Source organism: Hemitrygon akajei, chromosome 16 (genome assembly GCF_048418815.1).
Source record: "Hemitrygon akajei chromosome 16, sHemAka1.3, whole genome shotgun sequence".
Classification (NCBI taxonomy): domain Eukaryota; kingdom Metazoa; phylum Chordata; class Chondrichthyes; order Myliobatiformes; family Dasyatidae; genus Hemitrygon; species Hemitrygon akajei.
The window spans coordinates 11781488-11801338 of NC_133139.1; the positions used below are offsets into that span (position 1 = coordinate 11781488).

The window sequence follows — 19851 nt, forward strand, 5'->3', positions numbered from 1 at the left end:
GCGGCACTCCCTTTTTGGCAAAGAATGCTACATCACGCAAGAGGGTGTAGAGAACAAAAATATTCAATTAACGAATATTCAAGTTAATGGCATAACTCTACATTCAATTTTAAAACCTATTTTAATCTTAAGACAGCAATGCTAAAACATGCTTTTGGAACACCCAAATTTCCTTCTCTTCCACTTGCTGATTCCTTTCAATAGACCGGCCCCTTTAAACCTCAGGTTGTGATATCCGTTGTTTATCTTGCAATCTCAAAATAATCTATTTTTTTTTAAAAAATCATGCAAAAAATACCCTGACTTATTTTTCAGCAAAGTAAAATAACTTTTTGTTCTCAGCACTCAACTCAATTTTGGGAGCAATGCCACAGAATGGAGTGAAAAACATTTTAAAAAAAAAGAGAAACAAAACAATGTTTACTGTTCTCTTGTTCATGTTTCTCCCAGTTGTTGATTTTATTATTTCAGTTTGGGCACCACAATGCGTAGCAGTTAGCTCAATATAGTGCAGGTTGTCAAAGTTCAGAGTTCAATTCCAGTGCCACCCATAAGTTTGCAAGTTCTACCCGTGACCATGTGAATTTCCTATGGGTGCTTCAGTTTCCTCCCACAGTTCAAAAGACATATTGGTTAGTAGGTTAATTGGTCAATGTAAATTGGCCTGTGATTAGGCTAGGGCTAATTAGGTGGGTTGATGGGCAGCATGGCTTGTTGGGCCTTAAGGGCCTGCTCTGCACTGTATCTCTAAATAAAAATTATTTTATTATAAAACACAAAACAAATTTTTAATTGCAACTTAAGACAATTCTGCATTTGCTCTGAATCATAGATCAGTCCTTTCTCCAGATGGGATCAACAGCTGATGGCAAAGAACTCAACTATATTGAAACCAAATACTGGATACCTTGAGGGAAAATCTGGTGTTGGAAACATTCATGTCATACTGACATGTCATTTCCAGTATCTTTAATAACTTCATAAATGATACATCACTCACTTTCCCTAGGCGGGTTTGATTTAGGCAGGATCAGCACTGTGAAACCTACTAACGATTGATTATAATCACATGCATCTTCCAAACCTCTTGTATCCTTTTTAAAATATTTTTCTCATCTTTGGATGTCCTCATTTCATAGATGGCTTTGCTAGAAAATCTTGTTAACATTTTGTTTGTCATTTCAGGAACAATAGTACAGAAAACCTTTGTGTTTCTTGAACATAGGTAAACAAAAAAGTCATTTTCTTTTTCTCTTGCATTTTCAAGTGTTCCTCCTACACAACATTTCCTGATCTAAACAGCCCATATTTTGTAAGCCTTCAATACTCCACACAACCATTGGATATCCGAATTTGTTATTATTCCTTTTCCTTCTGTGCCATGTATCCACATTACCTGCCATCTTAAATGTGAATGCCAAATCTGTTGAAATGGTGAACAATTAGACACAATGACTGGTCCCTGTATCGCTCAAACTGACTGTGAGATCGCTGCACTCTAATTTAATTAGTATTACCAAAAGTGTTGTCAGCTCTGGAATTCTCGGTCAATCTTTCAGCTTCCCCATTTTTCTCTTTGCTCGGATATGCTAGATTCCTTTTTGACCAAGGTTTAGTGAATTTTCCCCTTATTAAACACAGTCAAACTTTATTTGTACTTAAGACGACTTAGGATATTTTTTAAAATGCTCTTATAAATGCAAGTATGGTCATGAAGACAATTACAGGAAACTATCATTTTTGAGGATTATTCCTATTATATTACATAATCACAACACCCCCCCCCCCCCCCCCCCAGTTTCCTTTGCAGCTCAAGTCTAGGGAATACACACTCTGGTCCCGCCAAACCCGTGAGATTGAGACAGCTCTCCCACCCCAAGCCCCAGTTTGTGTAAACGCTGTGTAATTTGCTACCCTGTCACAAATCAGTTCCAAGGAATGACAGACAGCACACTGCATACAATTAACAGAATAATATTTATGAATTGTAACTTAACTAAAGGGTTAGTAAAGAAAATAAAGAAAAATCACGAAGAGCCCATTATAATTACACAGTCAAACATGAACAAGTTGAGCTCAACACTTCCCCAAAGTAATAATCTCCGATCCTCAGTAGACCCCAGCACCTTTCTCCATGGAATCATGGTCTCCCACCAGGTCGAATCCTACGACCACCCGGTTCTCTCCAGTGTCTTCCCTCTTCCCTTCCCGCTGAACAAAGGACCCCAGCTCACACACCACGGTGCAGGTATACAACCCAAAAACCTGCTCCCCTGATTGGATGGCTCACATTCTACAGCACCCATTAGAAATACACTGCTTCTACAGAAAGACCACTATCCTGGCAATGAAACCTTTCCCAGGGTGTTACAATCAATCAGTGTAATAGTTTAGAGTCCCAGCTGGTTGGTTTTGTTTGGTACAGAGAAACTTGAGACAGGATCTCAGTGAGGTATACAAGGATCATAGTTCAAAGTATGAATACATTATACAACCTTGATATCCATCTTCTTACAGGCAGCCACAAAACAAAGAAACCCAAAAGAACCCCTAAAAAACTGTCAAAAACCCAATGTGCAAGGAAAAAAAACATTGTGCAAATAATAAAAAATATGCATTCAGGATGGAAGTGAGTCTACAGACACGAAGCTGGAGCAGGCCACAGCCTCAGGAACAGTTCAACGCAAAATCTGAGTAAACATTGCAGAGCAGTGAGTAGGCCTGATGTCCTGCCTTTTCAATCTGGTCCAGCATTTAAATCATCCAGAGAAATTTCTCTCTCCTTAGTGGATCTATAACCACATAGTGTTTGTTTAAGGTACAGGAAAGGACATTTAGAGGGGATTTACTTTTCTACCCAAAGGATGCTTGAAATCTGAAACACTGCCTAAGGAGTGGCATGATCACCTGAAAAGCTACACGCCGTATGTTTTGTTTCACAGGTCTCCAAGGAATTAGGCATGACATCATGGTTCAAAATGCTGTAAAATCACACAAAACCAAGTAAATCCAGCTGCCACTTGAAGACATTTATTTCTTACTGGGTGTGGGACATGCGGCCGGAGTAGTGCACCCAAAACTCAATGCCAGTTCATTTTATAGTGAAACTTCTCCCTGCTTTATTATTTTAATTTGTTTCCCCCAAATTTAATGGCGTGTTTGATTTACTATTGTGCGTGCAAGTTGCAGCCTAAATTATTGTGTCATTATTTGTCAAACTGATAGTTCCCCTTGGTTTCTTTGATGCCAAGTCACAGAAAGTGTTAATGGTTGATAGTGAAGGAAGATTATACTAATCAAAACATTAGCAGGTTTACCAGGAAAGCATTTCAATTCCAAGTTATGCTCTGTTATAACAAAGTGACCAGTGAATCAAGACATTAGTCTCCACACAGTGAATAAGGACAAGGGCAGCATGCTATGTAATTCACCTCTAAGCTGCTGAATGGATGTGCTCTGAGAAGCACACATTCTCCTCAGACCATGTCCATGCAGCGCCTCAAGAGATGAATGAGATATGAAATATTTATATCCCTGACCTACAATCCAAAGAAATCAATAGTAAACATGCAGTTCTGATTTTGTATAACTGTTTGGCAAGACTATTCAGCACAAACAACATAGGATCTTGGCCAGAATGAAAAGGTTTTGAGGTCAGGGTTAATACATCAGGTGGCAGATACGTAATGAACCAAACTATGTCAAGACCAGTCCACTTTTCGGACTTACTGCCTACAATTTCTCAGCAACCTAACTTTACCTGGGCCAGATACAGTATTTTCCTTGATTTATGAACATTGTGTTATTAACTCATCAGGGCCTTCAGATTTTCATTTATTTCCATAGTTACACTCTCCACCCATTGCCCATTACACTTAAAATATCCACAGAGCAGCTCACCCAGCCTTTAATAATGTATTACTTAATCAAATGTTCTCTTTCATACAGAGGACTTACTGAATAGAGGACAAATCCAGCTGAGGTCTCAATGTTCAGGCTCTTAACAAAAAGGCTCCTGCCCTAGAGCATTCTAACAGACTTTGACAGGAGGCAAAGCTGGGGATGTAACTTTGCCTTTCAAAGTGTGAATCGTTTTTAAAGGAGAGCCTCTGAAATTCTGACACTAAAAAAGTACTAAATAGTCAGCTCCCATGGTCCACTCTCTCTTCTTCAGCCCTTTACCTTTTCCACCTATCACCTCCCAGTGTCTCACTCCATCCCTTTCCACTCCCACCCACTTGCTTTCCCCTCATCTGCCTTTACATATTACCTTCCAGCTTATGCTCCTTCCCTCCACATCATCTTATACTGGTTTCTTCTACCTTCCTTTCCAGTCCTGATGAAGAGTCTGGGCCCAAAACATCAACTCTATAGCCTTCTTAACAGATGCTGCCTGACCTGCTGAGTTCCTCCGGAATCTTGTGTACGCTACTCTAAACAAGTGTCTTTTAAAAAGAAAGTTACTTAAAACAATTAGACTAAAGCGACAGAAGTAATGCCATGTATCAGTAAGTTTCAGATGTAGAGGGGTACTGTTCATCACTCACACTCATTTGTGAATAATTGAATGTTGAGAACTCCCTCTGGACCTTCCTGCTGCAGAAGCATAATTCAGCTCTATGTTCTGTTGATCAAACATAGAGACCTTTCCTTTAAGGACTCGTATCATAGTTTGCCTCTATTTTTGCAGATAATAATTATACAAGCAGTGTTTCCCAACTGAATCTGAGACTCTCAGAGCTTTGCTGATAACAGATTACCACATTCACCAAACAAAGGGCTACTATATTTTCTAACATACTCTGATATCACTGAACTTTTTTATATAAACACAGTGGATTAATAAACCTCCCAAGTTTAAAGGAAGTTGGAAACTAAGCCCCAGTGAGTTTTTAGAACAGTGGGAAATAAAGCCCTGCAAGTTTCAGCTTTAAAGTCAATCTGAAACTCAGAAGCACTCCAGACTAGAGCCTGAATTTTGATTTTGATTATATCCATGAGCCCTCCCCCCCACCACCTCCAACCTCAAACATACAGCAGCCTCCAAACCTCCAGTGACACACGGTTGAGCATATGAGTATGCAGATAACAGTGCCTTGGATAATGATGGTATCCTTGTTATTCTGACGAGCAAATCAGATGCTGAACATTCAGAAACTGTATCATCGCAGATTCAATTTTCAATGTTGGATTATTAATTAAATCAAGTGAATCAGTTTATTTGCCTAATTTACTTAGGTATTATCTTCAGCTTTCTGTGCAAGCTAAAATTAGTACTCTGCAAGTTACTAATGACATAAAAAGTAAAACACACAGGCACTCAATGGCCTCTTTATTTGGTATACCTTGGAACCCAATGTGGTTTTTTCCCTGCTGTCCATCCACTTCAAGGTTCACTGTGCTGAGCAGTCAGAGATGATCTTCTGCACACCACCGTTACGTGTAGTTATTTGAGTTAATGTCAGCTTGAACCAGTCTGGCCATTCTCCTCCAAACTCTCTCATTAACAAGGTGTTTCTGCTCATAGAACTAGATTTTTTTGTCATTCTGTACCATTCTCTGTAAACTCTGGAGACTGCCGAGCATGAAAATCCCAGGAGATCAGCAGTTTCTGAGATATTCAAACCACTCCGTCTGGCACCAACAATCATTCCAGTCAAAGTCACTTAGATCACATTTCTTCCCCGTTCTGATGTTTGGTCAGAACAACAGCAAATGAACCTCTTGACCATGTCTGCAAGCTTTTATGCATTGAGTTACTGCCACATGATTGGGTGACCAGATATCTGCATTAACAAATAGGTGTAGAGGTATACCTAATCATGTGTCCACTGAGTGCATGGTTAGCAAATTAAGAAAGACTCCTTCACAGTGATACAACAATATGAACTTTCCCCATAAAAAGCAGACAATACTACCCTCCATTAATAAAAAAAAAACTAAACATACACAACACTGTGCAGCAAATGCGGAGCAGGTGCAGTCCATGAATAAGCAATGACTGCAAGACAGCTGGGCAAATCCACTTAACTATATTAACAATTGCCTCTCCCTATGCAGAGAAATATTATATGTCTTTACTTAGCTCATTGTCAATACAAAGCACTTCATAAATTTGGCTTCTGACTTCTAACAATATTCTCCCCTGCCCTTTTCCATCAGATCACATTGAGCACAAATCTACAGAGGGAAAAAACACACATCAAGACTCAATGTGTTGTCTGACAAAAGCAGACATCTGGGGGTGCACTGAGTGATACAATCAAATGATGTGGACAGGTTTGGGGAGGCAGGTAGCTTTGGTTCTCAGTACTTGTCACAGGCCACAGATCTAAGCGGTTAATACGGCAAACACTGCAATTTCAGCAGCCCTTAAACTACATTTATCAAACAAGCAGACATTAGTTTTCACAAATGATATATTAACAATAATGTACAAATCTAGCTCCAAGATGAAAGGTAACTTTTTTTTTAAAGTCATGCATTTTAAAAGGGAATGCAAGGAAAGGAATTAATGTTACAGTTTTAAGGAGGTTCAAATGTTGAGATCTTATGCTTTGGGTACAAGTGTTGAGAAGTGTGCTCAAAAGAGTCAATGCGAGCTTTATGTTTCTCAGAGGCATAAAAGTATAAAAGCAACTTTAAGATGAACCTCAAAAAACTACTGGCTTGGTTTCACAAGGGCTACTGTGTCCATTTCTGGGCACAATTTTTTTTTAAAGGGGGGTCGAAACATTTACTTGGAACATGAGACTTGTAGCAAGAGTGGAGAATCTGGGCAACACAAACAAAATGCTGGAGGAACTCAGCAGGCCAGGCAGCATTATGGAAAAGAGTACAGTTGATGCGTTGCGCTGAGACCCTTCTTGTCTGTGAATGGGGAATCTGTGATTGCTTTCTGAAACACAAGAGGAGATTGGGGAAAAATCTGGTGGAGGACCTAAAAATTATGCAGAATTTATAAGGAAGCTGCTTCCAAAGAGTCAATTACCAGAAGAGGATAGAGATTAAAAGTAGCTGGTAAAAGAACAAAAAGAGAGGGAGCAAATCTTGTATTAATCACAATAGAGAACCACCTAGAAAGGCAGATGGAGGCTGATTAACTTACAAAAGGAAACTGGATATACATGAAAAGAAAGACCTTGGATGACTATGGAAAAAGTATACAGGAATAATGATAACTGCAAACACGAGGAAATCTGCAAATGCTGGAAATTCAAACAACACGTGTCAAAATGAATCCAAACTCAGGTTGGAGGAACAACACCTTATATACCGGTGCTGGGTAGCCTCCAACCTGATGGCATGAACATTGACTTCTCTAACTTCCGTTAATGCCCCTCCTCCCCTTCTTACTCCATCCCTCACATATTTAGTTGTTTGTTTTTTTCTCTCTCTGCCTGTTCTCCATCTCCCTCTGGTGCTTCCTCCCTCCTCCCTTTCTTTCTCCTGAGGCCTCCCGTCCCATGATCCTTTCCCTTCTCCAGCTCTGTATCACTTTCGCCAATCACCTTTCCAGCTCTTAGCTTCATCTCATCCCCTCCAGTCTTCTCCTATCATTTTGCATTTCCCCTTCCCCCACTACTTTCAAATCTCTTACTGTCTTTCCTTTCAGTTAGTCCTGACAAAGGGTCTCGGCCGGAAACGTCGACAGTGCTTCTCCTTATAGATGCTGCCTGGCCTGCTGTGTTCCACCAGCATTTTGTGGATAATGATAACTGAATGTTTTTAAAAAGCTACAAATAAACTGTAACCTTCTGCAATATAAAATATATAGTACATAACAGTACAGGCTCTTCAACCCATGATGCTGTGCTGACCTTTTAATCTACTAAAATCAATCTTGCCCTTCTGTCCCATATAACCCCGCTGTATTTCTATCATTCATGGACCTATCTAAAAGTCTCATAAATGAACCTAGTGTATCTGCCTCTACCACCATCCCTGACAGCACGTTCCACTAACTTCCAACATTCCCCTCCCATACTTTCCTCCAATCACTTTTAAATCATGCCCCCTCGTATTAACCATTTTTGCCCTGGTAAAAAAAAAATATCTGGCTATCCATTCAATCTATGCCACTTATCTTGTACACCTCTATTCAGCCACCTCTCATTCTCCTTCGCTCCAATGAGAAAATCCCTAGATTGCTCAACCTATCTTCATAAGGCATGCTCTTCACATGGGGCGAAAAATGTGCAACATCTAAAAATCAGCTGCACAGCTGACAGTGAGTAACTAGGCAGAATGCCATATTAATGATTACTGATTTCAATCAGTACTGTTTGCTCCATTCACTATTAGGACGCCACAGGAGAAATAATGCACAGGGAGAACCATTTAAGATCACTTAAGAGGTCATGTAAAACTGCAAGTGCTGTTAGTTATTCTACAGCAAAGCTGAGCTGGAATTTGAAAAAGTACTTTGTGGGAGAAAGCAAGCTCCTCCTTTGTCTGAAGCTGTGCTTGTGGCCTTGCTGGAAGTAGTACTAGTTCTGTACCTGCAGTTTACCCTCAATCTATCATAACAGGAGGAAACAGTGGAGGTCATGCCCAAGTGTGAAACCACAATGACCTAAATGCAGCATCTCATAGCATTCTCTGACTTTATTTTAACAGCCAAAGTTAGTGAATGTATCACGTAGCCAGTTCCTCATCATCAGATCTACCTTCAAAAGTGAGGCACCATATCCCAAGTATTCAAGATGTACAAACAAGCTGGATGAACTCAGCAGGTCCAGCAGCATTCGTTGAAATGAGCAGTACGTTGACTGCTCATTTCAATGGATGCTGCTCGACTTGCTGAGTTCATCCAGCTTGTTTGTACGTCTTGATTTGACCACAGCATCTGCAGTGAACTTTGTGTTCCCAAGTATTCAAACCTTTAGATATCAGGATATTTATTTGTTCCACCACATCAATGGAAAAATTGCTGCTAGCCTCGTATCCATATTTCACAGCTCTCCATTACAAATGGCACATCACCCACATATAGAACATACAACATTACAACACAGTACAGGCCCGTCGGCCCATGATGTTTTCCTGATATTTTAACCTACTCTAGGATAAATCTAACTCTTCCCTCCTACATAACCCTCCATTTTTCTATCATCTACATACCCAAGAGTCTTTTAAATACCCTATTATATCTGCTTTACCACCACACATGGCATGGCATTCCACATACCTACCACTGTGTGCAAAGAATTTGCCTCTGACATTCCTCACTATTACAAAAAAAATCTCATTTCTTACTTAACCTAGACCAAATTGTAGGGAGCCAATTGAACGGTGCATGGAAACAATTTTTCCATAGATTACTTTAATGTGTCCGTAGGCATGGCTGAAAATATTGGTTGTTGCACAACTAAATTGTCCTTTTCCCATACCATATTCTCTTCCATCTAAACATGTCCCCTCCTACAGTATATCATTAAAGCTCTCCCTTTTCAGATAGCCAAGGGCTGAGCTCACGGCACAAGAGCAAGAGAGTGAAGTTGAAATATTGGCATTGATTTGCCAAATTTATAACTGACAATGCAAGCAATTTAGAGATTAGCAAAGCTTGAATCTTTCATCTGAGTAAATTCCAGGGAATTGTACTGGTCTAATTTTCACTCCAGATCTGTGGGTGACAAATGGCTAAGAAGGCCACAGGTTGCATGGGAGATGAATTGTAGGACAGGTAGGCCAATAGCTTGGTCTCTATCATTTACACTGAACTTCTGCACGTTCCCCACGAGACTTCTAGTTCTCTATGCTGTCCTGAATGCTTCATCTACATTGAGTGGCTTTGGGTCATGGGTTTCCATGAGCTGGCTAAGATGATAGATACTTCCATCTCAAAGGAACCTATTCAAGGATGTTCTCAGCCTACCTGGTGATCTCTTGCTGAATGGAAGCTTGAATACCTCAACAAATGTGAAATAATAATTTAATGCCCCACATTCAGGATGAGAAGGATCATTCATGATGGCAGGATTTGACAGGGCAATCTAAAAGCACAATGAAATGCTTGATACATTGCCAGAAAGCCGTGTGTTATGTCAAACAGCATGGAAGTCCGACAAATACATTACACATGGCTTTGTACGGTGCCAGGAGCTCAACTTTTGCAATATGGAACCATTTGGTGACCATCAGGCCGCTGATGGCTCAACATGAAGGGCAGTAATTTCATGCTTTCATTGCAGCGTTTGAAAGGCTCCCAGGCTCTCAGCTTGTCGTTATGCTCTTTTTTTTTTTGCTGAGATTTAGATTCTACCAAATGGCTTGCCCACAATGTCCACATCACACATTGGCATACTTTGATTTAGAATTTTATTTTGGAAACATTTGTAGTCAAATCAAGTCACTTTTCGACCATTACTGCTGGTACAGTACATAGTAAAAATGAGACAACGTTTTTCAGGACCATGGCGTTACATGACAGTACAAAAACTAGACTGAACTACGTAAAAAAAAAACACGGAGAAAGCTACACTAGACTACAGGCCTACACAGGACTGCGTAAAGTGCACAAAAACACTGCAGGCATTACAATAAATAATAAACAGGACTATAGGGCAAGGTGTCAGTCCAGGCTCTGGATATTGAGAAGTCTGATAGCTTGGGGGAAGAAACTGTTACATAGTCTGGTGACCAATAATCTTACACTGTGTTACACTGTGGTCACCTTGGGGTGCTCCAGTGATCAGCAACAAGTGAATGGTTAGGTGACACTCTCTGCATATTAAGAACTGGGATCATATTAGTGAGTATTAGACAAAGATGAAAGGTTAACAAATGAAGGGCTCTGACCTGAAATGTTGAGTGTACTTTTTAACCATAGATGCTGCCTGGCCTGCTGAATTCCTCCAGCATTTTGTGTGTGTTGCTTGGATTTCCAGTATCTGCAAATTTTCTCCTGTTTCCGAATTATTAATTTTGATTCTTTCTCCATAGACATTGTTTGAACTTGAGTATTTTCAACATTTTTCATGCTCCAACTGTCAGATGAGCTGCTCAGTCTTGCCTGAAAGCTCACCACTAGGCTGCCTCCATCAATTCTTACCTCCCACTTCCAGCTGTAACTGTCAAGACCTCACAACGGATCAGTAGAAATCACAACAACCTATGTACAGAAGAGCTCCTTCAAAGTGATAATGGAAGCAGATTCAATGTTTCAGCACCTAGCTCATTTCTAACAGCAGCACAAATTCAGTTTTAAGCATCATATCCATACATATGGGTTGTGCAACTGAGGTGCAAACTATCTGTAGCTAGTTTGGCTAATTAAGACAGTCCCAATTAATCAGAATCCACTGTATTTGTTAATTTAATGTAAAAACCTTGATCTCAGGGAAAAAAAGAAGTCCTTCAACATCTAACTACATTCACCAAGGTTATAGTAAAAGAACTCAGAAAGAATAAAACATTATCACTGCAACAGCTTGTGCAAACCAACCAGCAATTAACTAGCAAGTGGATGTTGATCCGCTGCTGAACATGTCTCTTCTGCTCAGTGCACATATCATTCTGTGCAAAGTCAAGATAGAATGAACACAGAGCTCTAAAATACATTGCTGGTGGCAGATCACCTAACTCCTGCCATTTACCAATTATGCGTGCTTTCAGTGGGCATTAGGTGTGTGGAAGTTGCGACAAAACATGGGTTAAGATAATGTTCAGGCAAGAAAAGTCTTGAAGAGCATGGGTTCCTTTGCATAGCAGGGGACTGGAGCCATTTGGAAAGACAAGGACCAATAATCAAAGATTCAAAGTACATTTATTATCAAAATATGTATTCAGTATACAACCCTGAGATTTGTCTTCCCACAGACAGCCACAAAACAAAGAAACACCATGGAACCCATTCAAAGAAAACTTCAACTAAGGGGCATTTATTTTACTAACTTCAAAGTATCATCAGTTGTTAGCTTGTAGTTTCTACTGACTTTTAATACCTGTATTGCAATGCCAAATGATCTTGCAAATAAAGAATTTTAACATTGATATGGTTATCAATTGGTCAATAACTGTAATTGCAAGTCCATTGTGTATGAAAATGGCATTTCTCTGTTCAGACTTCAGAACAGTGTGGGCGACAAGGGCCATGCTATTCTCCTTGTGCACAAGTAAATAAAGTGTGATTGAGGAACGAGTGTAAGTTTCCAGAATCCAAATTAATTCACGATGACAGGGTCATGCACACTAACACCATCACCAATATATATCAAATATGTTTTAAGCAGAAAATATGAAGACCATGCAAACTATTTCACAAGCAGTTGCAAACAACCTGGGGGTTTGGGGTGCAAGACATGTTAGACACAGCTGATAAACAGTTGTTTGAGAGACAGTATATCCCTACTGTTTGCATGTTTAGTCCACACAGATTCAGGATCTCAACAAGCGAATTTTCCTTCTCCAACTTGAACAAGGAGCTGGAATTCCCAGGAATGGTGACTTTAAATTTTCTTCCAAGGAAGCTTTGAAACATCCTCAAATGTTTTACTCTATCCACCTGATAACCTTGTCACAAAACTGCTCAGAACACAGGACCTGAGGTCGGACGATGTGGCCTACGAATTGGAGCCCAAGTATAATTAGGCTCAAATTTTGGGAGTGGTGGCCTCAGAAGAAGGTGATGCTAGTTCACTTAACCTACCACTGGTGATATTGATCTGCATATGCAGTTGAGGAAAGTCCAACAGAAAATCTATGACATAGGAGAACAAAGGGTGGGTGGGTAAGTGAGTGTAACAGGTCCAGCAACAACCTGCGCCAATTCCTTTAATGCTATCTTGGAACCTCGTCAGTGATTGCAAATTGTTCTCTACCTCCAACGTTTCCTTTGCCAACTGTTTAGTTAAAAGACAATTGCCTGTTTCAAAAGGGCACCACTAAGAGGAAAAATATCAAGGAAACAAAGGCAACTGATGCCCACAGGAAGAAACTTCTGAACTGTGACTTGCTCCTTGACACTCGCAAGTATGTTTCATTCCATAGCAAACTACCTGGTCCAATCTTGCCACCAATAAAGAGTCAAAGGCCAAATGCGAAACAATAAGGCCTCAGAAGCAAATGGGATTCCTGCTAACATTCCAAAATTTTGCAGATTTCTGTCACTAATTTATCACCACCTCTCTGTCTGGAAAGAACAAAATGCTGTGGGGAAAACTCATTGCCATAATCATGAACTTCTTAAACAAAGGAGACAAATCTAATTTCACCAAAAAAAAAACAGGGGTTTATTTATAGGGGTGAGATTCAGTCCTGCCTGTTGCAAGAATGACCACCACCAGTTCCATCACAACTATTTTCCCCAGTAGCCAAAGCACTGCTCCCCAAATCACAGTGGTCAATCCACAAAGCAGCCAATTGGCCATAATATTCACTGCACAACAACTCATAGGAAATGCAGAAAACAGCATCAAGCATCATCCATGGCCATTTCAGTCCTCACAAATACTTTGACTCTTATCAAGAGACCATGCATTCTCAAGTTTAGCTCCCCAGCAAACTAACGTCAATCTTACCTCTACTTTATGATGACACACACAAATTGCCATAAAAATCCAAGCATCACATTTGTATTTTCTTCCTCTGCCATTTTTTGGTAGAACTGAAGGTACAGGCTTTGTTTTAAACAAATTCACTTTAATGACTATTAGAAAGCAGCCTGAAGCCAACAGAATAAATGCAGTTTTCTACCTCCAATACCTCCCCAAAAGATGTATTGAAGGGCACTTACCTCTGTTCCCCGAGGGCAGAACTGGGCTGGGATATTTTGCAGACCATACATTGCAGTGTCAGTTTGATGGTTCTGCTGGTAATTCGGCCCGTCCATGACACAAAGCACTTCAAGCATTAGGCACTATCCAGCTGCATGTTGTACAGTTCTAAATGTGTGTAGTACCAGAGGCAAGGAACAAAGGCCACACAGATATTATGTGCAACAGTCTTGGCACACCATGTCCTGGAAAAGAAGATTAAAAAGACAAGATTTTTTGTGTGAGCTAAAGTATTGGTAACAATTTAGCTTCAGCTTGCAAAGTTCTTTAAATGAAGGTTTGGAAACCACTTTGGACTGCTTTCACACAATTCTTCAGCAAGAATGGCTCAGCTTATTACTGAAAATTGTATTTTTTAAAGTTGAGATGAATTTTGTAGTTGCACTGTACTGCTGCCACAAAACAACTAAACAGCTTATGTCAGTGATAAAACACTTAACTCTGATTTTAAATTTATTGTCATCCAAATGGAGCTCAAAACACCACAACAAGCAGTTCCCAGAATGCAACAATTCTGAGAAACCAACTGTTGCAGATACTGGATATTCATTGCATAAGAGCAAAATTTGTTCATGCATTACAAACGACACTGATTTGTCAAGAGCAATTTAAATTCCATCTGAGTTCAGCGCTTATGCAATGATTAATAACCTCACAGCTTTCAATTATATATAAATAATACATGATTTTCTTTGGACACCAGTTTAAAAGAACTTGAAGATCGTGACTGTATGCTAGATATATCCACAAAGAGTTTTTTTCTATTGCCATGATCTTTGTTCTTAGTGTTGCATAAACATTTCTTCTTCAATTCTACCACAAAGTCTGCCCACAAACTAAATTAAGCATTCTAAATGTTTAAAAAATATCTTTGGTCAGCAACTGATTTTTAAAAAAATTCTCAAATAGTTTATCAATAAAGGGAATAATTCACAATAAAACATGTGGAATTGAGTATAGGAGTAAAGAGGTTCTTCTGCAGCTGTACAGGGCCCTGGTGAGACCCCACTTGGAGTATTGTGTGCAGCTTTGGTCTCCAAATTTGAGGAAGGACATTCTTGCTATTGAGGGAGTGCAGCGTAGGTTCACAAGGTTAATTCCCGGAATGGCGGGACTGTCATATGTTGAAAGATTGGAGCGACTGGGCTTGTATACACTGGAATTTAGAAGGATGAGAGGGGATCTGATTGAAACATATGATTATTAAGGGATTGGACATGCTGGAGGCAGGAAGCATGTTCCCACTGATGGGTGAGTCCAGAACTAGAGGCCACAGTTTAAGAGTAAGGGGTAGGCCATTTAGAACAGAGATGCGGAAAAACTTTTTCACCCAGAGAGTGGTGGATATGTGGAATGCTCTGCCCCAGGAGGCAGTGGAGGCCAAGTCTCTGGATGCATTCAAGAGAGAGTTAGATAGAGCTCTTATAGATAGCGGGGTCAAGGGATATAGGGAGAGGGCAGGAACGGGGTACTGATTGTGTATGATCAGCCATGATCACAGTGAATGGCAGTGCTGGCCAGAAGGGCCGAATGGCCTACTCCTGCACCTACTGTCTAAGTCTATTGATTGTTTTCCAACTTATTTTCTAAAGTTCTCAAAATGCTTAAAAACCCAGGACTTTAGCCACATAAAGAAAAAATTTACATGACTAAATGGGAAGAGGGCTGGTGCTCACTGAATGCCTTGTTCAAAATGCTGGTTTAAAGACGCTGTAGACTATTTTCAATCAGAATTAGAATCAGGTTTAATATCACTTGCATATGAAGTGAAATTTGTCGTCTTTGTGACAGCAGTGCAAAGCAATATATAATAATAAATGAATTACAGCATAAATATAATTACATTAAGTGCAAAAATAGAAATAAAGTATGGAGGTAGTGTTCATGGGTTCAATGTCCATTTGAAATCAAATGGCAGAGGGAAGAAGCTGTTCTTGAGTCAGTGAGTGTGTGCCTTCAGCCTTCTGTACTTCCTTCCTGATGGTAACAGTGAGAACAAAGCATGACCTGGGTGATGGGGAATCCTTAATGATGGACGCCACCTTTTTGAGACATCACAACATTCTCAACCCAAAATGTTGACTATTCCTTTACCTGCACAGATGCTGCCCAACCTGCTGAGTTCCTTCAGTAGGCTTTTTGAAGAGAGCATCAGCTTTACAGCATAGAAGCAGACCTGTCAGCCCAACTAGTCTATGCTAACCAAGATGCCCTTCCAAGCTAGTCTCATTAATCTGTTCAGCTATCTGTTAAAGATGTTATTATACCTGCCGTAACCACTTCCTCTGATAACTCATTCCAAATATGTACCACCCTCTGTAGAAAAAAAATTCTGCACTGACTTCCTATTACATCTTTTCCTTTTCACCTTAAACTTTATTTTTGCTCCAGAGCATAGCAACTGCAGAGTAGTTTGCAAAATTTCCCCACAGTATCTGGAACTTATAAAGATGAAATTTTACATTATTATTGTTGGGTAATGATTTATACAAAATAACTTAAAAGCACAATTCTTAATAGTTATTCACAAAAAATACCAATGAATATCAACTGGAGCAAACAAATGATACATTAAAGAAACAGAATGGTATTTGCTTGAGAACATTTAAAATTGTTCATGTTTTGCTCAAGTTTTAACCAGCAATTTATTTACAAAGAACTCAAAACAGAAATATGATCATGAACCTACACAGACATTCAAAACTTACACTGAATTTCCCATCTCTGGCATAATCAGAAAACTGGGTACCTTCAGCAAACAAGATTTTCCAAATGCTCTTGATGAGCAGTTAACAAAAATAACTAAATTTTAAAAAAAAAGTCAATGCTGCAGGATAGTTGATTATGAAGGATACCATTGGGCATAAATCAGCTGTTATGTCTACAGAAGAACAGCACAAGGACTTTGATGCAAAATAGGTCAATGGATTCTCACGCAACAAGTTTATTCAACCCTGCTTCTCATCACAGCTTTGTCATTTTGAACAACATCTTCCCTATAGTAGCTATCCTGCTCCAACAAAGCCTCAACATTCTTGCTCATAGTTGCAAATTACTCAAAAACCTTTCGATCACACCCTAATCCCATCGCTGCCAACATCATGTTAAAATCAGATTCTTTTCCAAACTCTCTGATAATGGTGTATTTTCCATTTCATTACAAGCAAGCTTTCCAGGATCTTTTCTAATTTCATAAAGAGCCCACACTGCTGAATCGAGAATCTCTTTCAATAATGTCAGATCCTGGATCCTCACAAGGGATACCCGAGCCAACCATCCAAGTCTGGAAACATTTCTTGATAAAATATTTACAAATGTAACTTTGATGAAAATGTTCTTTTAAACTGCATGTACGAGGATACTATTTATGATCCAACTGTGATCTGAATAAATAAAATAAAATCAGCAGTTGAGGCAAAATAACCTGAAGCTGCAAGGCTCAAATTGACTGCCTTAAAGTGCTGCTCCTTTGTTTATATGCTTCCTTCCTGGAAACTGACTGTTGACAAAGGATTAAATCAAGATCCCATATGCATTTTAAATATTAAGATGTCCATCTTTTTAAAACAAAATCCTTTGATATTGTGGATATCTCTGTCAAGCAACACACACACACACACACACACACACACACACACACACACACACACACACACACACACACACACAAAATACTGCAAGAACTTAACAGGTCAGACAACATCTATTCAGGGGAATAAACAGATGACGCCTCAGACTGAGATCTGAATCTGAACCTTGCCTCAAAATGTCAACTGTTAATTCTGCTCCATACTGCTGCCTGACTTGCTGAATTCCTCCAGCATTATGTGTTGCACAAGATTTCCAACATCTTCAGAATCTCTTGTGAGGGGGAAAGGAGAAAAAAACCCACAAATTGTGTTAACAATAAAATCAAGCAAATAACATTTAAAACAAAAGTGTGCCCTCAGACACAAAGCCTGGAGCAGCCCCATAAACGCAACCTCAGTTCAGCACATAGCAGAGTACTGTATTCTTAAAGAATTACTGACATGACCTACACAATTTAGGGTATAGTTATCTACCCAAAAATTGGATCATGTTTGATGAATATCTTGTATCAGAAAACAGATATCCTAGTGTTGCATCTTCTATTATGTTTATGTAAGAACATAAGAATTAGGAGCAGGAGCAGGCCATCTGGCCCATCAAGCCTACTCCGCCATTCAATAAGATCATGGCTGATCTGACCATGGACCCATCTCCATCTACTTGCCTTTTCCCCATAACCTTTAATTCCCCTACAATGCAAAAATCTATCCAATCTTGTCTTAAATATATTTACTGAGGAAGCCTCCACTGCTTCATTGAGCAGAGAATTCCACAGATTCACCACTCTCTGAGAAAAGCAGTTCCTCCTCATCTCCGTAATAAATCTACTCCCCCAAATCTTGAGGCTAGGTCCCCTAGCTCCAGACTCCCCACCATTGGAAAAAAACACTCCTGCCTCCATCTTATCTATCCCTTTCATAATTTTATATGCCTCTACAAGATCTCCTCTGATTCTTTTGAATTCCAATGAGAAGAGTCCCAGGCGACTCAATCCCTCCCCATAGTGTAACCCCCCTCATCTCTGGAATCAACCTGGTGAACCTCCTTTGCACCACTTCTAAAGACAGTATATCCTTCCTCAAGTAAGGAGACCAGAACTGCACACAGTACTCCAGGTGTGGCCTCACCAATACCCTGTACAGTTGCAGCATAACCTCCCTGCTCTTAAATTCAATCCTTCTAGCAATGAAGGCCAACATTCCACTTGCCTTCTTGATAGCCTGCTGTACCTGTAAACCAACCTTTTGTGATTCATGGACAAGCACTCCCCGAGTCCCTCTTCAGAGCAGCATACTGCAATTTTTTTTAATCATTTAAATAATTACCTGCTCTTTTATTTTTCCTTCCAAAGTGGACAAACTCACATTTACCAACATTGTACTCCATCTGCCAGACCCTTGCCCACTTGCTTGACCTATCTATACAGTGTCATGCACAAGTTTGGGCACCCTCCAGTCAAAATTTCTGTTACTGTGAATAGCTAAGTGAGTAAAAGATGACCTGATTTCCAAAAGGCTTAAAGTTAAAGATGATACATTTCTTCAATATTTTAAGCAAGATTACTTTTTAATTTCCATCTTTTACAGTTTCAAAATAAAAAAAGGAAAAGGGCCTGAAGCAAAAGATTGGGCACCCTGCATGGTCAGTACTTAGTAACACCCCCTTTGGCAAGTATCGCAGCTTGTAAATGCTTTCTGTAGCCAGCTAAGAGTCTTTCAATTCTTGTTTGGGGGATTTTTACCCATTCTTCCTTGCAAAAGGCTTCTAGTTCTGTAAGATTCTTAGGCTGTCTCGCATGCACTGCTCTTTTGAGGTCTATCCACTATGTTGAGGTCGGGGGACTGTGAGGGCCATGGCAAAACCTTCAGCTTGCGCCTCTTCGGGTAGCCCATTGTGGATTTTAAGGTGTGTTTAGGATCATTATCCTCTTGTAGAAGCCATCCTCTTTTCAACTTCAGCTTTTTTTTAAACAGATGGTGTGATGTTTGCTTCCAGAATTTGCAGGTATTTAATTGAATTCATCCTTCCCTCTACCAGTGAAATGTTCCCCGTGCCACTGGCTGCAACACAAGCCCAAAGCATGATCGAACCACCCCCGTGCTGAACAGTTGGAGAGGTGTTCTTTTCATGAAATTCTGCACCCTTTTTTCTCCAAACATACCTGTGCTCACTGCAGCCAAAAAGTTCTATTTTAACTTCATCAGTCCACAGGACTTGTTTCCAAAATGCATCAGGCTTGTTTAGATGTTCCTTTGCAAACTTCTGATGCTGAATTTTGTGATGAGGACGCAAGAAAGGTTTTCTTCTGATGACTCTTTCATGAAGGTCATATTTGTGCAGGTGTTGCTGCACAGTAGAAGGCACAGAGTCGAATGTACTTCCTAAGAAGGTTGGCATCATTCAATGTCTGCAGTGAGATGCTGAAGATGTTCTATAGGTCAGTTGTGGAGAGCGCCCTCTTCTTTGTGGTGGCGTGTTGGGG

The 19851-nt window shown here is 39.9% G+C and overlaps 1 protein-coding gene across 3 annotated transcripts in view; it reads right to left on the reverse strand.

The window, feature by feature from the left end:
- The window catches only part of sbno2b (strawberry notch homolog 2b), a 174782-nt gene that overhangs the window by 138134 nt on the left and 16797 nt on the right, over positions 1-19851 (reverse strand). For all 3 annotated transcript variants that reach the window (XM_073068253.1, XM_073068250.1, XM_073068252.1), the window contains exon 2: positions 13739-13963. In XM_073068253.1, the coding sequence (XP_072924354.1) occupies positions 13739-13855 (117 nt within the window). In that variant the 5' untranslated portion in view covers positions 13856-13963. The remainder of the gene's footprint in view (positions 1-13738; positions 13964-19851) is intronic.